The sequence below is a fragment of the Bombina bombina genome, chromosome 1, assembly GCF_027579735.1.
Source record: "Bombina bombina isolate aBomBom1 chromosome 1, aBomBom1.pri, whole genome shotgun sequence".
Classification (NCBI taxonomy): domain Eukaryota; kingdom Metazoa; phylum Chordata; class Amphibia; order Anura; family Bombinatoridae; genus Bombina; species Bombina bombina.
In genome coordinates, this window is record NC_069499.1 from 1,175,074,732 (window position 1) to 1,175,099,722 (window position 24,991).

The following is a 24,991-nucleotide window of genomic DNA, read 5'->3' on the forward strand; positions in this document are numbered from 1 at the left end:
TGATACTTGATCTTAAAGTAAACAGAGAAAATGAAGCAATTGCAATATCCAAATAAATCACAGGACCAAGAAAAGTACCTGAAACTAAATAATTTTCCATAAATAAGATACAACTATCTAAAGGAAAATAAATACTATTTTGCTATAGAAACAATAGCATAATTAGTAGAATTAGAGATAGCCCCAATCAATATCTGATGAAGAAACTAAATAATTTTCCATAAATAAGATACAACTATCTAAAGGAAAATAAATACTATTTTGCTATAGAAACAATAGCATAATTAGTAGAATTAGAGATAGCCCCAATAAATTGGAGAACCCTCCAAATTGAGTTTAACTGCTGGCAAAGAATATAGTTTAAAACCTTTGAAGAAGGAATAAAAGAAAATTCTCAGCCTATTCCATTCCCTAGTATAGGGAATTGGAAAGAAAACCTCTAAAGAAATAGGCAGAAATAATGTCAGCTAGTCTTAAAGAACTAGTTACCTTAATATCCAAAATAATCAACACCTTTTCAACAAAGAACAAATGTACTTTAATAATTGAAAAATAATAAAAAAGTAGATTTGTTAGTGTCAATATCTGATGAAGAAAATTTCTGAAAGAGAAAAAAACATCAGAGAAGGATAAATCAGTATGTTGTTGGTCATTTGAAACTTCAATAATTAAAGAAGTGAAAAAGACCTAAAACTTTTATTAGAAGGCACGAAGTCAGACAAAGCCTTTAACATAGAATCAGAAAAATATTTCTTATAAGTCTTCTAAATATTTCTTGTAAGAAAAGAAAATATATAAAGCATAAATACTAATGGATTCCGCATGTAAAAGTATAACATAATATCTTATTACAAACCATAGCTAAAGATAAACATTTATAACATTTAAAATAAATGAACTTAGCTTTGGTAGAACTGAAACTCATCTAAGAGTTTTTCCAAAAATGGCTTCTGATTCAGAGTCCATTTGAGACATCTTGCAAAATGTAATAGAAAAAACAACATATAAAGCAAAATTGATCAAATTCCTTAAATGACAGTTTCAGGAATGGGAAAAAAAATGCCAATGAACAAGCTTCTAGCAACCAGAAGCAATAAATAATGAGACTTAAATATTGTGGAGACAACAATGACGCTCAAATTTTTTAGCGCCAAAAAAGCCGCCCACATTATTTGGCGCCTAAATGCTTTTGGCGCCAAAAATGGCGCCACATCCGGTAACGCCGACATTTTTTGGCGCAAAAACGTCAAAAAAATGACGCAACTTCCGGCGACACGTATGACGCCGGAAATGACAAGAACATTTTTGCGCCAAGAAAGTCCGCGCCAAGAATGACGCAATAAAATAAAGCATTTTCAGCCCCCGCGAGCCTAACAGCCCACAGGAAAAAAAAGTCAAATTTTAAGGTAAGAAAAAATTGAATTATTCATATGCATTATCCCAAATATGAAACTGACTGTCTGAAAATAAGGAACGTTGAACATCCTGAATCAAGGCAAATAAATGTTTAAACACATATTTAGAACTTTATATAAAAGTGCCCAACCATAGCTTAGAGTGTCACAGAAAAACATAATTTATGCTTACCTGATAAATTCCTTTCTTCTGTTGTGTGATCAGTCCACGGGTCATCATTACTTCTGGGATATAACTCCTCCCCAACAGGAAATGCAAGAGGATTCACCCAGCAGAGCTGCATATAGCTCCTCCCCTCTACGTCAGTCCCAGTCATTCGACCAAGAAACAACGAGAAAGGAGTAACCAAGGGTGAAGTGGTGACTGGAGTATAATTTAAAAAATATTTACCTGCCTTAAAAACAGGGCGGGCCGTGGACTGATCACACAACAGAAGAAAGGAATTTATCAGGTAAGCATAAATTATGTTTTCTTCTGTTATGTGTGATCAGTCCACGGGTCATCATTACTTCTGGGATACCAATACCAAAGCAAAAGTACACGGATGACGGGAGGGATAGGCAGGCTCATTATACAGAAGGAACCACTGCCTGAAGAACCTTTCTCCCAAAAATAGCCTCCGAAGAAGCAAAAGTGTCAAATTTGTAAAATTTGGAAAAAGTATGAAGCGAAGACCAAGTCGCAGCCTTGCAAATCTGTTCAACAGAGGCCTCATTCTTAAAGGCCCAAGTGGAAGCCACAGCTCTAGTGGAGTGAGCTGTAATTCTTTCAGGAGGCTGCTGTCCAGCAGTCTCATAGGCTAAGCGTATTATGCTACGAAGCCAAAAAGAGAGAGAGGTAGCAGAAGCTTTTTGACCTCTCCTCTGTCCAGAATAAACGACAAACAGGGAAGAAGTTTGGCGAAAATCTTTAGTTGCCTGCAAGTAGAACTTGAGGGCACGAACTACATCCAGATTGTGTAGAAGACGTTCCTTCTTTGAAGAAGGATTTGGACACAGGGATGGAACAACAATCTCTTGATTGATGTTCCTGTTAGTGACTACCTTAGGTAAGAACCCAGGTTTAGTACGCAGAACTACCTTGTCTGAGTGAAAAATCAGATAAGGGGAATCACAATGTAAGGCTGATAACTCAGAGACTCTTCGAGCCGAGGAAATAGCCATTAAAAACAGAACTTTCCAAGATAACAATTTTATATCAATGGAATGAAGGGGTTCAAACGGAACACCCTGTAAAACGTTAAGAACTAAGTTTAAACTCCATGGCGGAGCAACAGCCTTAAACACAGGCTTGATCCTAGCTAAAGCCTGACAAAAAGCCTGGACGTCTGGATTTTCCGACAGACGCCTGTGTAACAAGATGGACAGAGCTGAAATCTGTCCCTTTAAAGAGCTAGCTGATAAACCCTTTTCTAAACCTTCTTGTAGAAAAGACAAAATCCTAGCGATCCTAACCTTACTCCAGGAGTAACCTTTGGATTCGCACCAGTATAGGTATTTCCGCCATATTTTATGGTAAATCCTTCTGGTAACAGGCTTCCTAGCCTGAATCAGGGTATCAATAACCGACTCAGAAAAACCACGTTTTGATAAAATCAAGCGTTCAATTTCCAAGCAGTCAGCTTCAGAGAAGTTAGATTTTGATGCTTGAATGGACCCTGTATCAGAAGGTCCTGTCTTAGAGGTAGAGACCAAGGCGGACAGGATGACATGTCCACTAGATCTGCATACCAAGTCCTGCGTGGCCATGCAGGTGCTATTAGAATTACTGATGCTCTCTCCTGTTTGATTTTGGCAATCAATCGAGGAAGCAGCGGGAAGGGTGGAAACACATAAGCCATCCCGAAGTTCCAAGGTGCTGTCAAAGCATCTATCAGAACTGCTTCCGGATCCCTGGATCTGGACCCGTAGCGAGGAAGTTTGGCGTTCTGGCGAGACGCCATGAGATCTATCTCTGGTTTGCCCCAACGTCGAAGTATTTGGGCAAAGACCTCCGGATGAAGTTCCCACTCCCCCGGATGAAAAGTCTGGCGACTCAAGAAATCCGCCTCCCAGTTCTCCACTCCCGGGATGTGGATTGCTGACAGGTGGCAAGAGTGAGACTCTGCCCAGCGAATTATCTTTGATACTTCCATCATTGCTAGGGAGCTTCTTGTCCCTCCCTGATGGTTGATGTAAGCTACAGTCGTGATGTTGTCCGACTGAAACCTGATGAACCCCCGAGTTGTTAACTGGGGCCAAGCCAGAAGGGCATTGAGAACCGCTCTCAATTCCAGAATGTTTATTGGCAGGAGACTCTCCTCCTGATTCCATAGTCCCTGAGCCTTCAGAGAATTCCAGACAGCGCCCCAACCTAGTAGGCTGGCGTCTGTTGTTACAATTGTCCAGTCTGGCCTGCTGAATGGCATCCCCCTGGACAGGTGTGGCCGATAAAGCCACCATAGAAGAGAGTTTCTGGTCTCTTGATTTAGATTCAGAGTAGGGGACAAATCTGAGTAATCCCCATTCCACTGACTTAGCATGCATAATTGCAGCGGTCTGAGGTGTAGGCGTGCAAAAGGTACTATGTCCATTGCTGCTACCATTAAGCCGATCACCTCCATGCATTGAGCTATTGACGGGTGTTGAATGGAATGAAGGACACGGCATGCATTTTGAAGCTTTGTTAACCTGTCTTCTGTCAGGTAAATCTTCATTTCTACAGAATCTATAAGAGTCCCCAAGAATGGAACTCTTGTGAGAGGAAAGAGAGAACTCTTCTTTTCGTTCACTTTCCATCCATGCGACCTTAGAAATGCCAGAACTAACTCTGTATGAGACTTGGCAGTTTGAAAGCTTGAAGCTTGTATTAGAATGTCGTCTAGGTACGGAGCTACCGAAATCCCTCGCGGTCTTAGTACCGCCAGAAGGGCACCCAGAACCTTTGTGAAGATTCTTGGAGCCGTAGCCAATCCGAATGGAAGAGCTACAAACTGGTAATGCCTGTCTAAGAAGGCAAACCTTAGATACCGGTGATGATCTTTGTGGATCGGAATGTGAAGGTAAGCATCCTTTAAATCCACAGTGGTCATGTACTGACCCTCTTGGATCATGGGTAAAATTGTCCGAATAGTTTCCATTTTGAACGATGGAACTCTTAGGAATTTGTTTAGAATCTTTAAATCTAAGATTGGCCTGAAAGTTCCCTCTTTTTTGGGAACCACAAACAGGTTTGAGTAGAACCCTTGTCCTTGTTCCGACCGCGGAACCGGATGGATCACTCCCATTAATAACAGATCTTGTACGCAGCGTAGAAACGCTTCTTTCTTTATCTGGTTTGTTGACAACCTTGACAGATGAAATCTCCCTCTTGGGGGAGATAATTTGAAGTCTAGAAGGTATCCCTGAGATATGATCTCTAGTGCCCAGGGATCCTGAACATCTCTTGCCCAGGCCTGGGCGAAGAGAGAGAGTCTGCCCCCCACTAGATCCGGTCCCGGATCGGGGGCTCTCGGTTCATGCTGTCTTTGGGGCAGCAGCAGGTTTCCTGGCCTGCTTGCTCTTGTTCCAGGTCTGGTTAGGCTTCCAGCCTTGCCTGTAACGAGCAACAGCTCCTTCCTGTTTTGGTGCAGTGGAGGTTGATGCTGCTCCTGTTTTGAAATTCCGAAAGGGACGAAAATTAGACTGTCTAGCCTTAGCTTTGGCTTTGTCTTGGGGTAGGGCGTGGCCCTTACCTCCTGTAATGTCAGCAATAATTTCTTTCAAACCGGGCCCAAATAAAGACTGCCCCTTGAAAGGTATATTAAGTAATTTGGACTTAGAAGTAACATCTGCTGACCAGGATTTTAGCCACAGCGCCCTACGTGCCTGTATGGCGAATCCTGAGTTCTTAGCCGTAAGTTTTGTTAAATGTACTACGGCCTCCGAAATGAAGGAATTAGCTAGTTTAAGGACTCTAAGCCTGTCCGTAATGTCGTCTAGCGTAGATGAACTAAGGTTCTCTTCCAGCGACTCAATCCAAAATGCTGCCGCAGCCGTAATCGGCGCGATACATGCAAGGGGTTGCAATATAAAACCTTGTTGAACAAACATTTTCTTAAGGTAACCCTCTAATTTTTTATCCATTGGATCTGAGAAAGCACAACTATCCTCCACCGGGATAGTGGTACGCTTAGCTAAAGTAGAAACTGCTCCCTCCACCTTGGGGACCGTTTGCCATAAGTCCCGAGTGGTGGCGTCTATTGGAAACATCTTTCTAAATATTGGAGGGGGTGAGAACGGCACACCGGGTCTATCCCACTCCTTAGTAACAATTTCAGTTAGTCTCTTAGGTATAGGAAAAACTTCAGTACTCGCCGGTACCGCAAAGTATTTATCCAACCTGCACAGTTTCTCTGGTATTGCAACGGTGTTACAATCGTTGAGAGCTGCTAAGACCTCCCCTAGTAATACACGGAGGTTCTCCAATTTAAATTTAAAATTTGAAATATCTGAGTCCAATCTGTTTGGATCAGAACCGTCACCCACAGAATGAAGCTCTCCGTCCTCATGCTCTGCGAGCTGTGACGCAGTATCAGACATGGCCCTAGTATTGTCAGCGCACTCTGTTCTCACCCCAGAGTGATCACGCTTGCCTCTTAGTTCTGGTAATTTAGACAAAACTTCAGTCATAACAGTAGCCATATCTTGTAATGTTATCTGTAATGGCCGCCCAGATGTACTAGGTGCCATAATATCACGCACCTCCCGGGCGGGAGATGCAGGTACTGCCGCGTGAGGCGAGTTAGTCGGCATAACTCTCCCCTCGCTGTTTGGTGAAATTTGTTCACATTGTACAGATTGACTTTTATTTAAAGTAGCATCAATACAGTTAGTACATAAATTTCTATTGGGCTCCACCTTGGCATTGGAACAAATGACACAGATATCTTCCTCTGAGTCAGACATGTTTAACACACTAGCAAAAAACTTACAACTTGGTTATAATCTTTTTTAGTAAAAACGTACTGTGCCTCAAAGAGGTACTGAACGATTAAATGACAGTAGAAATAATGAACTGAAAAACAGTTATAGCATCAAACTTTAAAACAACACAACTTTTAGCAAAGGTTTGTTCCCATTAGTAAAATAACAATAATTAAATTTGACATAAAAAATGCAAAGCAACGTTTTTATTCACAGTCACTATAAGAATTCTCACAGCTCTGCTGAGAGAATTTACCTCCCTTCAAAGAAGTTTGAAGACCCCTGAGATCTGTCAGAGATGAACCGGATCATGCAGGAAATATAAAAGTAACTGACAGGAATTTTTTGATGCGTAGCAAAGAGCGCCAAAAACGGCCCCTCCCTCTCCCACACAGCAGTGAAGAGAAACGAAACTGTCACAAATAAAAGCAAAAAAGGCTGCCAAGTGGAAAATAATGCCCAAATATTTATTCACACAGTACCTCAGCAATGTAAACGATTCTACATTCCAGCAAAAAACGTTTAACATGAAAAATAGTTATTAAAAGGATTAGTGACCTTTAACAGAGTAGTTCCGGTGAAATACCATCCCCAGAATACTGAAGTGTATACATACATGTCATTTTTAACGGTATGGCAGGATTTTCTCATCAATTCCATTCAGAAAATAAAAACTGCTACATACCTCAATGCAGATTCATCTGCCCGCTGTCCCCTGATCTGAAGCCTTTACCTCCCTCAGATGGCCGAGAACAGCAATATGATCTTAACAACTCCGGTTAAAATCATAGTAAAAAACTCTGGCAGATTCTTCCTCAAACTCTGCCAGAGAAGTAATAACACGCTCCGGTGCTATTGTAAAATAACAAACTTTTGATTGAAGTCATAAAAACTAAGTATAATCACCATAGTCCTCTCACACATCCTATCTAGTCGTTGGGTGCAAGAGAATGACTGGGACTGACGTAGAGGGGAGGAGCTATATGCAGCTCTGCTGGGTGAATCCTCTTGCATTTCCTGTTGGGGAGGAGTTATATCCCAGAAGTAATGATGACCCGTGGACTGATCACACATAACAGAAGAAATAAGACTTACTTACCCCAGGACACTCATCTACATGTAGTAGAAAGCCAAACCAGTACAGAAACAAGAATCAGTAGAGGTAATGGTATATATAAGAGTATATAGTCGATCTGAAAAGGGAGGTAAGAGATGAATCTCTACGACCGATAACAGAGAACCTATGAAATAGACCCCGTAGAAGGAGATCATTGAATTCAAATAGGCAATACTCTCTTCACATCCCTCTGACATTCACTGCACACTGAGAGGAAAACCGGGCTCCAACCTGCTGCGGAGCGCATATCAACGTAGAATCTAGCACAAACTTACTTCACCACCTCCACAGGAGGCAAAGTTTGTAAAACTGATTTGTGGGTGTGGTGAGGGGTGTATTTATAGGCATTTTGAGGTTTGGGAAACTTTGCCCCTCCTGGTAGGAATGTATATCCCATACGTCACTAGCTCATGTACTCTTGCTAATTACATGAAAGAAATTGCTTACATTTTTCTGAAATTTTAACAGTGTACCCACTAAGCTTTAGAAGGATTGCACCACAAGTTAATAAGCAATAAACCCACAAATGACAAAAACGGTGTGATAGTCCCATATCTTGTAAAATCTTCAATGTCCTATATAAGAAAAATACAAAAGCATAGTGCAATAATGCCAATGCAAAAGTGACTGAATAGGTAATAAACTCACCAATTGAGAACCTGTGCCGTTAATATATATTAACGGCTCATGTTCTCAATTGGTGCGTTTATTACCTATTCAGTCACTTTTGCATTAGCATTATTGCACTATGCTTTTGTATTTTTCTTACATAGGACATTGAAGATTTTACAAGATATGAGACTATCACACTTGGATTAGAGGCATACATACAGGTACCACTACAAAATACCTTATTAAGGAGAGCTTTATTTTTCCCAATTTGAATTATATTTGTCAAAATTTGAAGACTATTTGGATAACTATATTGAACATTGATAAAAGGATTTTTCACAAACATTTTTTCACTTATACGTTTTTTTATGAGATTTGTATTAATCACATTAATTTGTGAGACGCGTTCATATTTTTTTAGGTGTACACCTGCTATTTGCACATTTTTAAATTCTTTTACTTTTTGGCCATTGTTTTTCACACTTCACATTATTATATTTTTCTATTTTTGTTTTAAACATCTAATTCTGGATATTTGTTTTTCACTTGGATATTTTGGATTTTTTCACTATATAAAATTTGGATTTTGGTCTTTTTTATGGACATTACCTGGACTTTTTTTTAATCCTATTTACTGAGGAATTGATATATGTTTGGATATAATTTTGAACACAATTCTGAATATATTTTGTTATATTTCTGTTATAACACTATACTTGTATATTTGCCAATATCATTCTAAGTTGTCACTGTGTTGTATAACATCTGTATAACTAGACCGCAGTTGTCTACATAGATCATATATCTCATTCGTTAGGAAGCTATCTGTATAGCCACCAGATAGTACATTTCTCAACATTTCCATTTGGGAACTTTTTAGAATTATTTGTCCATTATTATATATATTTTATATGTATTTTATTACAGCTTAAAGACAGCTTTAGGAAGCTATTGGAATCTTTTCACTCTAATTGCATTAGAGTCTATATTTAGTTTTTATAATATTTTTAGCCTCTAGGGCACTTGCATGTGCCACTTATCTAGTATTTGATTTATGTATAATAAATGGAATGTTTTTATTTATAATTCCCGATAGTCTTACTCTTTAATATTCCCCGCTGACTACCAAATTCTAAGATCATCCTCCTCCAGGCAGAAATCTTCATCTATGTCCTGCCTGAGAGTAAATAGTACAACACCGGTACCATTTAAAAATAACAAACACTTGATTGAAGATAAAATAAAACTAACAGTTTAACACCTTTTCTCTTTACTCTTCCTGCTTAGAGCCAGCAAAGAGAATGACTGGGGGGTGGAGTTAAGGGGGGAGCTATATAGACAGCTCTGCTGTGGTGCTCTCTTTGCTACTTCCTGTCAGGAAGGACAATATCCCACAAGTTAGGATGAATCCGTGGACTCGGTACATCATGCAAAAGAAATAAGGTATGGAGAGAAAGGGATACCCGGTTTCTCCCATTCCTCGCAATAATCTCTGTAGCCCTTACTGATGCAGGAAATACTTCCACCCTGGGGGGGCACGTCAAAGTACTGGTTTAGTTTAGGCACGTCAAAGTACTTGATTTAGTTTACTGGACTTTTAGGATCGACTACGCAGGTAGTCTCGGAGTTGTCCAAGGTAGCTAAAACCTCCTTAATTAACAAACGGAGGTGTACAAGCTAAAAGCTGAAGAAAACTTCTTAAGTATCAGATAAAGGTATTCCACTGTCTGAGATTTCCCCCTCAGATACTACCGAAGTAAGTTCCTCTTCAAGCTTCTGGAAAGAAAAAAAACTTTCGGAATATCCACTACTGTATCAGAAACAGTTATTTGAATACATTTCCTCATACGTTTTCCCTGCAGCATGGGAAAAGCAGACAATGCCTCAGATACTGCCGATGACATTAGAGAAGCGATGTCCTGCAAGGTAACTCCAGGTGGAGTTTGGGAGGAAGCACAGTACACTGCATGTGTGGGCGATAACATTTTTGGGACACTTGAGGAGAAAATTGCGGTATATATTGAACATTGTCATTAGACTCCTGAACAACATCAGTCTTACAAGAAGTTGGCTCAGAAAAGTCTATCCCTATTTTTTAAACACTCACCACATGAGAAAAAGAAAGGGATTGGTGGTTCCATATCGGTATCAAAACATAAACAAGAGACACTATGTAGGGCCTCTTGGTCCATACTGACTCACAAAAGGATAAATCAAATAAAAGTCTTACATTTTTTTAATAAAAATTAATAAACGTTACTGTCTCTTTAAATTTTAAAACGCAAGTTTTTATTTTTTGTGCAGAAAAAAAGGCTAAATTGATACAAATACTGTAGAACCCTTCTACCCCTCAGCTAACTTTGCTGAGGTTCCTACTAGCCTTTCTGACACCAGATACATTCCCTCAGAAAAAGGACCGGAACTCAGCTGTAGCGCTGTCCGGTCCTAACGCATGTTTAAACACTGAGGACTCTAGTTTCAAAACGGTCTGTTCCTTCCGATAACAGGAAGTGTTAAGGAAGTGGTGCGCAATTCAAATGGGCGACACACATAGCACCGCCCATCGTGGGCGTTTCCAAAGGCAATCTCCCGGTCGCCATTTTAGTGCTTTAAAGTTAAGTTACCGGGAGTACATTAACCTTCTGCAAAGCCTGGAAGCAAACTGGGCCTTGAGTTTCTAGACCGCTGCTTAGCCCTATATGTGAACAGTTAAACACCACCTCATAACAAGCCTATCTCCTCAGTCCCAATGATATAAGACACCGGGCGCAGTGAAAAATCACCTAATCATGAGTCTATAGCCTCAGCCCCAGCTTAAAAGGTGCTATCTATAAATCCCCTCCTTTTGTATATAGGAGGCTCTATGTCCCAGATAAATAAAGTGCCCCACTTCCTCTAGATCCTTTTATTCTAGTTTCAAAAACCCAGAATAAAAAGTCGGCACTTACCTTTTAAATCTTCCAGACAGCAAGGCAGCTCACCAGGTTTGAGAGGTCTTCTCCCTCACATAGCCCTGTGGAGAAAAGAAAAAGTCTGAGTAATCGTACTTAGGCTATCAGGATTAGGGCAGCATAAATATATGGGAGGCGCAGTGATAATTATGTCCCACAAGTTCCCATTGCTATAAGGCCACCACTGCTCTACTGAAGAGACTGATATGGACTACGGCTACACCCCAGGACAAAGCAGCACAATCTTGCACTAATTAGAAAAAGATTCTTCAAGCAAGATTTTATTTTTTTTAACACCTAACTTTACCACGTCTTTGCTCTAACGTAGGCAAAAGAGAATGACTCGGGTGGGAGGTGATATTTAACAGCTTTGCTGTGGTGCTCTTTGCCGCCTCCTGCTGGGCAGGAGTGATATTCCCAACAGTAATTAATGATCCGTGGACTCATAGTGCCATTAAAAAGAAATATTTTTTAAATGTAAGCCAGTCAACATTATCACATAGGTTGGTTTGTTAAAAAACAGACACATGGGGGGGCGGAGCCAACAGGCAACTGAGATGGTCGCATATTATGGAAGCTCTGCATTATAATGTTGAAAAATGCTTTATTAGTGGTTGAATATCATAACTAATATATGTGGTGGAGTGGATACTATCTGCTGTGGACCTGTTCATGCTAGAGAGCGACTGCCGAGTCTCAAGATCTATGCCGAACTAAGTACTTATATTGCAACAAATCGCAGCACATGGCTATATAACGCCATTACTGATCAGCACACTCAACGTGGATATTGACTGCGATACTCCTATACATTTGACATGAGATTCATCCCATCCCCTGCCTGCAAGAACGGCGATAATACAAGGCTTACAACTGATCCGGACCATCAGTAGATGCATACATATTTCATATGAAGGGAATCGCCATGTTGCAGGCTATGTGGAAAGAGGAGCTTGCCCAGATATTGCAGGCACACTTCTTGAGATTGAACTTCTCGCTATCCGAAGCCTATGGGATTACTTCTTCAGCAGAGGAGACTGGTAAACTGTGTGCAGTCATAGCTATTAAAGCGGCGCCCCAGGAGAGGGATGCTTCCAGCCACGTGGCAGATCTCTATGAGGGTGATACTCTGTGTAAACAGAATGAATTGGAACTACATGTAATAGGAGGTCCACAGTATGCTTATGCCTGCGATGAAGATGCTACTGCTCACTATGATCTACAGTCTGACAGGGAAGAGGGGGATTTGGACTGTGTCTGCATGATGTGTACAGTGCTGGGGGGCAAGGAACTTCCGATTACAGGAACTACTGAGAGCAGGCCTTCCTGTAAGCGGTATGTAGAAAGTGTCATAGAAGCACCCCAACTAGCTCCTACCCTAAAACGAATCAGCTTCTGTAAGACCCAGAGAGGACTAACCTTGTATGTGAAGTGGATGCCGTGGCAAAGTGAGAAAAGGTCGTATGCAGTTTTGGTTGTTAAAGGGACTCTATTGCTACCCTATGCAGTGCTTCACATCATCACACAGCTGCTCAAATGGGACCCTGGGGGTTCATTTTTGTGGAACACTAAGGGATTGCAGTCAGCTTTCTAATGTGCGTGGTTTCTGTAGATGACAGTCATACTTAGAAGGTTTCTCCTCAGTGGGACAAAATACAGAAACTTTATGACAGTCTTGTACTGGATTCCTTGATTTACCACTGCATTAGCTGGATTAATCATCCCCAGTTACATGCTATATAGACACAAATATATATTACTATGTGTCTCATTCATTATCTATTGTATTATCTCACCATTATAATGGGTTCTGTTCTATCATTTTGACAATACGTTTATAACTGCTTGCTGTTACAATCTTGTGGCTGTTTGAACTGTTTTCATCTTACTCACAGGGCTTAGCACTCACTATCTTATAATGTCTCCAATATTTTGTATACAATAGATAGATCTCTTCCACATTACAGAATTGAGATGTAAATGAATACTTTTTCTTAAAGGATGATATTCCCACTTATCGTTATTTGCATGTAACACCGAGTACTGGGGGTACTAGAGAGATTTTAGGATTTGGAGTAAAACATACACTGTTTAATATATTCCCAAGTCATTTGTTATCTTAGACACTTGTATATATACATAGTACAGTAGAATAAGGATTTAAAACAAAATATCTTGATAGTAGCTGTACTTACAATTTATCACCACTAGAGGGGAGTCAAAGCTTAGTTTCAGTTAGATTTTCATAGTAAACTCATGCGATCTTACAACCCAATTCATTATATCGCTATCCTTATGTCCTGTTGGATTCCTTGCCCTGTAACTCTAGTTTGACTACCCATAACCACAGTCTACAGGTATTTCAGACTATTTTTCTTTTATTTACTTCTATGTTAGATTTATACTGGCTACAAGGGTCTTCATTGCAGTGTAGTATGATGTTTTTCTATTCACAGTTCCTGGCTTTATTAATATGTTTAATTATATATAAGCAAAGAGTTCAAACTATATATAAAAGTGGCCTCATATGTTTCTATAGAGATTGGTAAACTATATCACATGCACACCAGACAATATCTTTTTTTTCTCCTCTCTGATGTGCTGCACATTACCTATTGCTCATTAGTCAGTGCAGTATAATGCATTGTGGAACATCTGCTAGAAATAGAGCAAGTAATCTCCTGCTGCTGGGTATAGGGCCCGTGTCCAGTTAGCAGGGTTCAATTTAGGGAGACACAAAGAGCTTTATTTTGTATAGCTATGGAATTAAATGTACTCTCTATATCATACCAACGCAGGCTTAATGTATTTTGCTTGACAGAGGCTGATGTATTTTATTTAGTTTCACCTTATAGCAGCAACCTCAAATTTTATTGGGAAGTTACCTTCTATTTTCTTTTAGTATTCAATTATAAACATTGTTTGAGGCCTATAGTACTCCTTTTACTAATAGGTATTGTAAAGAGTATCACTATCTCTTTCTATTTTGTTGTACGGCTGGTCCAGTACTATAAATCAGCAGAATGTTTTCACTCTAGATATATGCTTATTATAAAAGTTAAATGATAGCCCAGGTTCGATACATGCAGGGCAAATATATGTCTTTTTATTTAACTTGTAATAACAATTTTACCCTAATATCTCTCATTAGGGCAGCTTGCCTACTGTTAGTATTTGTCTAGTATAATCACTGAATGCCAATTTACTGTGTATTTTTATCCAGGGCAATATACTGTATTTGTCTTCACTTATGTAGATATGGCCCTTCGGGACCTCGCTGTGTGCGGCCGGCATGGCGAGGCCCTACAAACTTGGTGAAATCAGAAAATATGTTTATTTTGCACTCTTGACAGAGATAACTGCCCTATCAATAACTTTAATATTGAGACTTCAGTGTGCCCCCAGGATAGGCGACAATATTTATGCTCCATACAACCTGATCACCCTTACTTCTAATTTGTTCCACTAGTTTAACTCTACATGAGAGCATCTATACAGAAGCTACATATTCAAAAGCTCTAGCGCCCAACTAAGAAAATGCATGATTACTCTCCGTTCCCCCCCCCCCCCATATTTGTAGAACTCTGGCATTATGTGACTATGCCAGAGCATTCTTGCGCGGTTTCCCTTGAAACATACCGCACTTCAAATTAATATCTCCTTAACTACCCAGAATCTGGTGGCTCAGATACCTTCTAGCTTGACATTTTTGTTCTTATATATTGTAAACCACAATTTGCTGTTCATCCATTACATTAATCTGGGTTTCAAAAGTTTAAAAAGCTTAAAAAGTTTATATTCTTTATATCATATATATACTCTAAATTGCTACATGCTTATTTCTTTTATGCTGTTATATAGAATAGTATCAAAGAAAATACAGAAAAATATGAGGTTTATTTTTAACATATATTGCATAAATGTGATGCAACAGATATGATTATATATTGTGGCAATACGATGGATATGTTCTTTCTTTGTATATGTTTATGACATCCGTACAATACTTTCTCTGTTGAACTGCATAATTAACCTCAATAAAAATTATTTAAACAAAAAAAAACAGAATTTATGTTTACCTGATAAATTACTTTCTCCAACGGTGTGTCCGGTCCACGGCGTCATCCTTACTTGTGGGATATTCTCTTCCCCAACAGGAAATGGCAAAGAGCCCAGCAAAGCTGGTCACATGATCCCTCCTAGGCTCCGCCTACCCCAGTCATTCGACCGACGTTAAGGAGGAATATTTGCATAGGAGAAACCATATGGTACCGTGGTGACTGTAGTTAAAGAAAATAAATTATCAGACCTGATTAAAAAAACCAGGGCGGGCCGTGGACCGGACACACCGTTGGAGAAAGTAATTTATCAGGTAAACATAAATTCTGTTTTCTCCAACATAGGTGTGTCCGGTCCACGGCGTCATCCTTACTTGTGGGAACCAATACCAAAGCTTTAGGACACGGATGAAGGGAGGGAGCAAATCAGGTCACCTAAATGGAAGGCACCACGGCTTGCAAAACCTTTCTCCCAAAAATAGCCTCAGAAGAAGCAAAAGTATCAAACTTGTAAAATTTGGTAAAAGTGTGCAGTGAAGACCAAGTCGCTGCCCTACATATCTGATCAACAGAAGCCTCGTTCTTGAAGGCCCATGTGGAAGCCACAGCCCTAGTGGAATGAGCTGTGATTCTTTCGGGAGGCTGCCGTCCGGCAGTCTCGTAAGCCAATCTGATGATGCTTTTAATCCAAAAAGAGAGAGAGGTAGAAGTTGCTTTTTGACCTCTCCTTTTACCGGAATAAACAACAAACAAGGAAGATGTTTGTCTAAAATCCTTTGTAGCATCTAAATAGAATTTTAGAGCGCGAACAACATCCAAATTGTGCAACAAACGTTCCTTCTTCGAAACTGGTTTCGGACACAGAGAAGGTACGATAATCTCCTGGTTAATGTTTTTGTTAGAAACAACTTTTGGAAGAAAACCAGGTTTAGTACGTAAAACCACCTTATCTGCATGGAACACCAGATAAGGAGGAGAACACTGCAGAGCAGATAATTCTGAAACTCTTCTAGCAGAAGAAATTGCAACTAAAAACAAAACTTTCCAAGATAATAACTTAATATCAACGGAATGCAAGGGTTCAAACGGAACCCCCTGAAGAACTGAAAGAACTAAATTGAGACTCCAAGGAGGAGTCAAAGGTTTGTAAACAGGCTTAATTCTAACCAGAGCCTGAACAAAGGCTTGAACATCTGGCACAGCGGCCAGCTTTTTGTGAAGTAACACAGACAAGGCAGAAATCTGTCCCTTCAGGGAACTTGCAGATAATCCTTTTTCCAATCCTTCTTGAAGGAAGGATAGAATCCTAGGAATCTTAACCTTGTCCCAAGGGAATCCTTTAGATTCACACCAACAGATATATTTTTTCCAAATTTTGTGGTAAATCTTTCTAGTTACAGGCTTTCTGGCCTGAACAAGAGTATCGATAACAGAATCTGAGAACCCTCGCTTCGATAAGATCAAGCGTTCAATCTCCAAGCAGTCAGCTGGAGTGAAACCAGATTCGGATGTTCGAACGGACCCTGAACAAGAAGGTCTCGTCTCAAAGGTAGCTTCCAAGGTGGAGCCGATGACATATTCACCAGATCTGCATACCAAGTCCTGCGTGGCCACGCAGGAGCTATCAAGATCACCGACGCCCTCTCCTGATTGATCCTGGCTACCAGCCTGGGGATGAGAGGAAACGGCGGGAACACATAAGCTAGTTTGAAGGTCCAAGGTGCTACTAGTGCATCCACTAGAGCCGCCTTGGGATCCCTGGATCTGGACCCGTAGCAAGGAACTTTGAAGTTCTGACGAGAGGCCATCAGATCCATGTCTGGAATGCCCCACAGCTGAGTGACTTGGGCAAAGATTTCCGGATGGAGTTCCCACTCCCCCGGATGCAATGTCTGACGACTCAGAAAATCCGCTTCCCAATTTTCCACTCCTGGGATGTGGATAGCAGACAGGTGGCAGGAGTGAGACTCCGCCCATAGAATGATTTTGGTCACTTCTTCCATCGCCAGGGAACTCCTTGTTCCCCCCTGATGGTTGATGTACGCAACAGTTGTCATGTTGTCTGATTGAAACCGTATGAACTTGGCCCTCGCTAGCTGAGGCCAAGCCTTGAGAGCATTGAATATCGCTCTCAGTTCCAGAATATTTATCGGTAGAAGAGATTCTTCCCGAGACCAAAGACCCTGAGCTTTCAGGGATCCCCAGACCGCGCCCCAGCCCATCAGACTGGCGTCGGTCGTGACAATGACCCACTCTGGTCTGCGGAATGTCATCCCTCGTGACAGGTTGTCCAGGGACAGCCACCAACGGAGTGAGTCTCTGGTCCTCTGATTTACTTGTATCTTCGGAGACAAGTCTGTATAGTCCCCATTCCACTGACTGAGCATGCACAGTTGTAATGGTCTTAGATGAATGCGTGCAAAAGGAACTATGTCCATTGCCGCTACCACCAACCCGATCACTTCCATGCACTGAGCTATGGAAGGAAGAGGAACGGAATGAAGTATCCGACAAGAGTCTAGAAGTTTTGTTTTTCTGGCCTCTGTCAGAAAAATCCTCATTTCTAAGGAGTCTATTATTGTTCCCAAGAAGGGAACCCTTGTTGACGGAGATAGAGAACTCTTTTCCACGTTCACTTTCCATCCGTGAGATCTGAGAAAGGCCAGGACAATGTCCGTGTGAGCCTTTGCTTGAGGAAGGGACGACGCTTGAATCAGAATGTCGTCCAAGTAAGGTACTACAGCAATGCCCCTTGGTCTTAGCACAGCTAGAAGGGACCCTAGTACCTTTGTGAAAATCCTTGGAGCAGTGGCTAATCCGAAAGGAAGCGCCACGAACTGGTAATGTTTGTCCAGGAATGCGAACCTCAGGAACCGATGATGTTCCTTGTGGATAGGAATATGTAGATACGCATCCTTTAAATCCACCGTGGTCATGAATTGACCTTCCTGGATGGAAGGAAGAATAGTTCGAATGGTTTCCATCTTGAACGATGGAACCTTGAGAAACTTGTTTAAGATCTTGAGATCTAAGATTGGTCTGAACGTTCCCTCTTTTTTGGGAACTATAAACAGATTGGAGTAGAACCCCATCCCTTGTTCTCTTAATGGAACAGGATGAATCACTCCCATTTTTAACAGGTCTTCTACACAATGTAAGAATGCCTGTCTTTTTATGTGGTCTGAAGACAACTGAGACCTGTGGAACCTCCCCCTTGGGGGAAGTCCCTTGAATTCCAGAAGATAACCTTGGGAGACTATTTCTAGCGCCCAAGGATCCAGAACATCTCTTGCCCAAGCCTGAGCGAAGAGAGAGAGTCTGCCCCCCACCAGATCCGGTCCCGGATCGGGGGCCAACATTTCATGCTGTCTTGGTAGCAGTGGCAGGTTTCTTGGCCTGCTTTCCCTTGTTCCAGCCTTGCATTGGTCTCCAAGCTGGCTTGGCTTGAGAAGTATTACCCTCTTGCTTAGAGGACGTAGCACTTTGGGCTGGTCCGTTTCTACGAAAGGGACGAAAATTAGGTTTATTTTTTGCCTTGAAAGGCCGATCCTGAGGAAGGGCGTGGCCCTTACCCCCAGTGATATCAGAGATAATCTCTTTCAAGTCAGGGCCAAACAGCGTTTTACCCTTGAAAGGAATGTTAAGTAGCTTGTTCTTGGAAGACGCATCAGCCGACCAAGATTTCAACCAAAGCGCTCTGCGCGCCACAATAGCAAACCCAGAATTCTTAGCCGCTAACCTGGCCAATTGCAAAGTGGCGTCTAGGGTGAAAGAATTAGCCAATTTGAGAGCATTGATTCTGTCCATAATCTCCTCATAAGGAGGAGAATCACTATCGACCGCCTTTATCAGCTCATCGAACCAGAAACATGCGGCTGTAGCGACAGGGACAATGCATGAAATTGGTTGTAGAAGGTAACCCTGCTGAACAAACATCTTTTTAAGCAAACCTTCTAATTTTTTATCCATAGGATCTTTGAAAGCACAACTATCCTCTATGGGTATAGTGGTGCGTTTGTTTAAAGTGGAAACCGCTCCCTCGACCTTGGGGACTGTCTGCCATAAGTCCTTTCTGGGGTCGACCATAGGAAACAATTTTTTAAATATGGGGGGAGGGACGAAAGGAATACCGGGCCTTTCCCATTCTTTATTAACAATGTCCGCCACCCGCTTGGGTATAGGAAAAGCTTCTGGGAGCCCCGGCACCTCTAGGAACTTGTCCATTTTACATAGTTTCTCTGGGATGACCAACTTGTCACAATCATCCAGAGTGGATAATACCTCCTTAAGCAGAATGCGGAGATGTTCCAACTTAAATTTAAATGCAATCACATCAGGTTCAGCTTGTTGAGAAATGTTCCCTGAATCAGTAATTTCTCCCTCAGACAAAACCTCCCTGGCCCCATCAGACTGAGTTAGGGGCCCTTCAGAAATATTAATATCAGCGTCGTCATGCTCTTCAGTATCTAAAACAGAGCAGTCGCGCTTACGCTGATAAGTGTTCATTTTGGCTAAAATGTTTTTGACAGAATTATCCATTACAGCCGTTAATTGTTGCATAGTAAGGAGTATTGGCGCGCTAGATGTACTAGGGGCCTCCTGAGTGGGCAAGACTCGTGTAGACGAAGGAGGGAATGATGCAGTACCATGCTTACTCCCCTCACTTGAGGAATCATCTTGGGCATCATTGTCATTGTCACATAAATCACATTTATTTAAATGAGTAGGAATTCTGGCTTCCCCACATTCAGAACACAGTCTATCTGGTAGTTCAGACATGTTAAACAGGCATAAACTTGATAACAAAGTACAAAAAACGTTTTAAAATAAAACCGTTACTGTCACTTTAAATTTTAAACTGAACACACTTTATTACTGCAAATGCAAAAAACATGAAGGAATTGTTCAAAATTCACCAAATTTTCACCACAGTGTCTTAAAGCCTTAAAAGTATTGCACACCAAATTTGGAAGCTTTAACCCTTAAAATAACGGAACCGGAGCCGTTTTGAACTTTAACCCCTTTACAGTCCCTGGTATCTGCTTTGCTGAGACCCAACCAAGCCCCAAGGGGAATACGATACCAAATGACGCCTTCAGAAAGTCTTTTCTAAGTATCAGAGCTCCTCTCACATGCGACTGCATGCCATGCCTCTCAAAAACAAGTGCGCAACACCGGCGCGAAAATGAGGCTCTGCCTATGCTTTGGGAAAGCCCCTAAAGAATAAGGTGTCTAAAACAGTGCCTGCCGATATTATTATATCAAAATACCCAGATAAAATGATTCCTCAAGGCTAAATATGTGTTAATAATCAATCGATTTAGCCCAAAAAAAGTCTACAGTCTTAATAAGCCCTTTTAGAAGCCCTTATTTACGATCGTAATAAACATGGCTTACCGGATCCCATAGGGAAAATGACAGCTTCCAGCATTACATCGTCTTGTTAGAATGTGTCATACCTCAAGCAGCAAGAGACTGCTCACTGTTCCCCCAACTGAAGTTAATTGCTCTCAACAGTCCTGTGTGGAACAGCCATGGATTTTAGTGACGGTTGCTAAAATCATTTTCCTCATACAAACAGAAATCTTCATCTCTTTTCTGTTTCTGAGTAAATAGTACATACCAGCACTATTTCAAAATAACAAACTCTTGATTGAATAATAAAAACTACAGTTAAACACTAAAAAACTCTAAGCCATCTCCGTGGAGATGTTGCCTGTACAACGGCAAAGAGAATGACTGGGGTAGGCGGAGCCTAGGAGGGATCATGTGACCAGCTTTGCTGGGCTCTTTGCCATTTCCTGTTGGGGAAGAGAATATCCCACAAGTAAGGATGACGCCGTGGACCGGACACACCTATGTTGGAGAAAAAAAAAAAAAAAAAAAAAAAAAAAAAAACACATCTATATCTATATTAATGCACATATTTATGCTAAACATGCCTGTCACAGTCGCTCAAAAAGGAAATAAAATTTCATTTTTACACATTTAAACAGCACTTCTATGAAGAAATCCAACAACCAGTACATTTTAGAACAGATCTCTTTATTATAGTGCATTTCAGACAAATTACAACATAGTTAAGAAATAAAACAAAAAGAAGAAAATCAAACCTAGGTCCAATTATACATCACTTATATCACACTTCATAATAAATTTATACAAGAAATAAAGAAAATTTAGCTGTAAAGCTTCAAAGTTTTTTTGTTTGTTTTTTTATGAATGAAGATATGAAAAACGGTCTCATTTACAGACGTCAGTAAATATATATATTTTCCTAAATTTTTAAAAGATCAACATTCTCCAAACCCAATACAGATGGTTGATAAATCTTAGATTTGGTTTAAAATGAACATGGTCTACCCATAATTATATACTAGGGTATCCAAACTTCTGCAGTGTTATATTCCTAGTCTCAAGTACGAGGTGAAACAAACTACCATCTAAGATTTGACCAGGCTTTTTTTTTTGTAAATATATATTTTGATTAAAAAAGAAAAAAATGCTGGTGTTAACGATTGTTTGCCATGAAGGGCAAAATAAGGTGGCAGATTATCCACAGAAAACCTGACCTTAACTGCACATTTAGCTGCTTAAGAGATGTATTATTAATACCAAGCAATCTTTTTTATAAAGTCTAATGAAGTGGCAAAAATTCTCCCTTTTGTTTGGGATACATTGCCCCAATTGATAAAAACCTATTCAAGTTTAAAACAGTTACATTAGTAATTGTTCATTTAAATAAAAATTTTGCTAACAATTTTGAAAATGTATTGTATGCCAAAGTTGTGACTATTCAGTAATACATCATAGCCAAAGCAATCAGAGGTGAACTCTTGAAAATCTGCCATCAATAAGAAATTTGCCAAAACATTTAATTCTGGATGTTTTTCACGACTAAATGATGTGACAATTATATAAACTCAATGATTGATAGAATTGTATACTTATATTTGATGACCTTAAGGATACATCCAATTGAGGATATTTTTTTTCTCTCTAAGTAATGGATATTCCCCAGAGCATTCTCCGGACGCAGCCAGTAAACCTGTCTTGACCCTAAAAGTGCAGAATCAGGACAGCTCTACTTAAGGGATTTTTTCCCCCCCCGACATGCAGACAAGGCAAATCGCCAAGTCCAGTTAAGTTGTTTAAATACTCCTCAGGGATATTGCTCCCTGAGAAAGCCACTTTCACCTGTAACCCTCGCCTCCACTGTTCTTTAAAGGCCCAATAACAGTTCTTCTAATGAGTCTATAAGCAGAGGGGCACCAAATTAAAAGACGCAAAAATAAAAAATAAATGAAAATGGTTAGTAAATTAGATTACTGTACAAATTTCCTTCTAAAGTAGGACATACTGAAACGTTGGTAATCCCATTAAAATACATTAAACAAATAGTTAAGGAGTGGGAGCAGACATCTCAGAAGCCTCCACAAGCTTGGCTAGCAATATTACATGAAGGTCTTGTAGAGAAACATGATGAAAAATGCTGGTGACATTTTACATGAACATAGTATAAAATTAAAACAAGCAAGGTAGGATGGGTTTATATTTGTATGTGTCCATTTATAGAGAAAACAAGTTTTGCAACACAAATTAATATTACATTTACTTACAGCTTCTTGGAATTCACTTCAAAAAGATCTTTACCTAAATATAAAATAACAGCATTCCCTTATGTACAGATTTACCAGAAAGGCTTTTGAGCAGCTAGGACTTCCTTAACCATGGGATATTATGGGGAAGCTATAGGAATCAAAAGGGAACTATGTTGCTTTTTACATATTTCTGACTGCAGATACAAGTCACTATAGACAACATATCCCAAATCTAAAGGGATAATTCAGGACAAAAAGGTTAGATGACCACCTATTTGATGCATCTGTACAAATGTTGGAAACTCAAAAAAGGGGAGAAATATATAGATTTGTATTTTTTTTTATTTATTATTATTTTAATTTATTTTTTAACACATGCACGTGGGAGTATGCCTTTAAAAACAACCAAGTCCACTGTACCTTTAACCATACATACAAGAAGCTAAACCAAAATTTGGAAAGCAATACAATTAATTTACAAAATAACTATTATGCTGGTCCACAAAACAATATTGCCACTTAAAATTAACCTTCAAATTAACCAGTAACAAACCACATCCAAGACGTTACTATAATTGTTGCCATGACAGTAGCAGCACTTTCTAAAAGTCTGAAACTGCTCTGGTAAACTTTACCTGAGTACTGCAGAAAAAACAAGTTAAACCGTTGGCAGGACCAGGTATCATAATCAGTCTCCCCCTCTCTCCAGCAGCAGTAAAAGGGGTAATGGTGAGCTGCTCAGATATTGACCTGTGAGTGGTGGGTAGTGTTTTTGATAAGTTAATACTGCTAAGCATGTTTAAGGCACAGTGTGAGATCACTGCTCCCACTCGCACAGGCGCGAACAAGCACACACAAACAGAGGCTGCAGAGGTGCTGGCAGCTCTGCAGAGATGCTGAACAAGGTGACAGGTAGGTGGAGGCGAGGTGGATAGGGAAAGGGCAGTGTTCACTAAGAGTGATCACTTCTGGTTTTTGAGCTGATTTGAGAGCCAGTCCAAACCCTCATATAAGCCGTCTCCACTAGTGGCACAGGTGGCCTGAATGTACCAGTTTCGATGACGAAGTGAATGCAGACCCACTTTATCTGTGATCTCTGCAGCATTCATGGCATTTGGAAGGTCCTAAAAGAGAAAACATTTACAATTAAAAAAAAAAAAAAGCTACAATAAATTACTACAAACATAACATTTTACAGTCACTTTGGACAAGGAAAAAAAGTATTTTACAAAATATGCTATAAAAATGGCTAATTGAGCTACTCAAAAGTCTGATTTGACAACCCATTTTGACAATGTATGCATGCGCCTACCAATACAGAAACTCACTTAGCATGTATAAATTATATATACACATCTCTCTCACTCTCTATATACACATACACTTACCTGATAAATAATTTTCTCTTTCATTGAAGTGAGAGTCTACAAATTCCATTCATAACCTATGGGAAATACTTCACCTGGCCACCAGGAGGCGGCAAAAACATTCCTACCACTTCCCCTACCCTCTCAGTAGTTTAAAGGGACGCTAAACCCAAATTTTTTGTTTCATGATTCAGATAGAGCATGGAATTTTAAGTAACTTTCTAATTTACTCCTATTATCAATTTTCTTTTTTTCTCTTGCCATCTTTATTTGAAAAAGCAGGAATGAAAGCTTAAGAGCCGGCCCATTTTGGTTCAGCACCTGGGTAGCGCTTCCTGATTGGTTTGCTACATTTAGCCACCAATCAGCAAACTCTATTCAGGTGCTGAACCAAAAATGGTCCGGCTCCTTACCTTACATTCCTGCATTTTCAAATAGAGATAGCAAGAGAATGAATAAAATTTGATAAGAAGAGTAAATTAGAAAATTGCTTAAAATTGCATGCTCTATCTGAATCAAAGAAAAAAATTGGGTTTAGTATCCCTTTAAGCCGAGGATAAAGGAAAAGTAGAGAGATAAAAAACATAATTTATGCTTACCTGATAAATTTATTTCTCTTGTAGTGTATTCAGTCCACGGATCATCCATTACTTATGGGATATATTCCCTTCCCAACAGGAAGTTGCAAGAGGATCACCCAAAGCAGAGCTGCTATATAGCTCCTCCCCTCCACGTAATATCCAGTCATACGACCGAAACAAGACAAGAAAGGAGAAACCATAGGGAGCAGTGGTGACTGAAGTTTTAATTAAAATTTAGATCTGCCTTAAAAAAAGACAGGGCGGGCCGTGGACTGAATACACTACAAGAGAAATAAATTTATCAGGTAAGCATAAATTATGTTTTCTCTTGTTAAGTGTATTCAG

The 24,991-nt window shown here is 40.1% G+C and overlaps 1 protein-coding gene across 1 annotated transcript in view; it reads right to left on the reverse strand.

The window, feature by feature from the left end:
- Positions 1-23,660: 23,660 nt before the first annotated feature.
- LOC128663808 (ADP-ribosylation factor 1) overlaps positions 23,661-24,991 on the reverse strand; it is a 125,460-nt gene continuing 124,129 nt past the window's right edge. The window contains exon 5 of the mRNA XM_053718332.1: positions 23,661-23,822. Within this exon, the coding sequence (XP_053574307.1) occupies positions 23,661-23,822 (162 nt within the window). The remainder of the gene's footprint in view (positions 23,823-24,991) is intronic.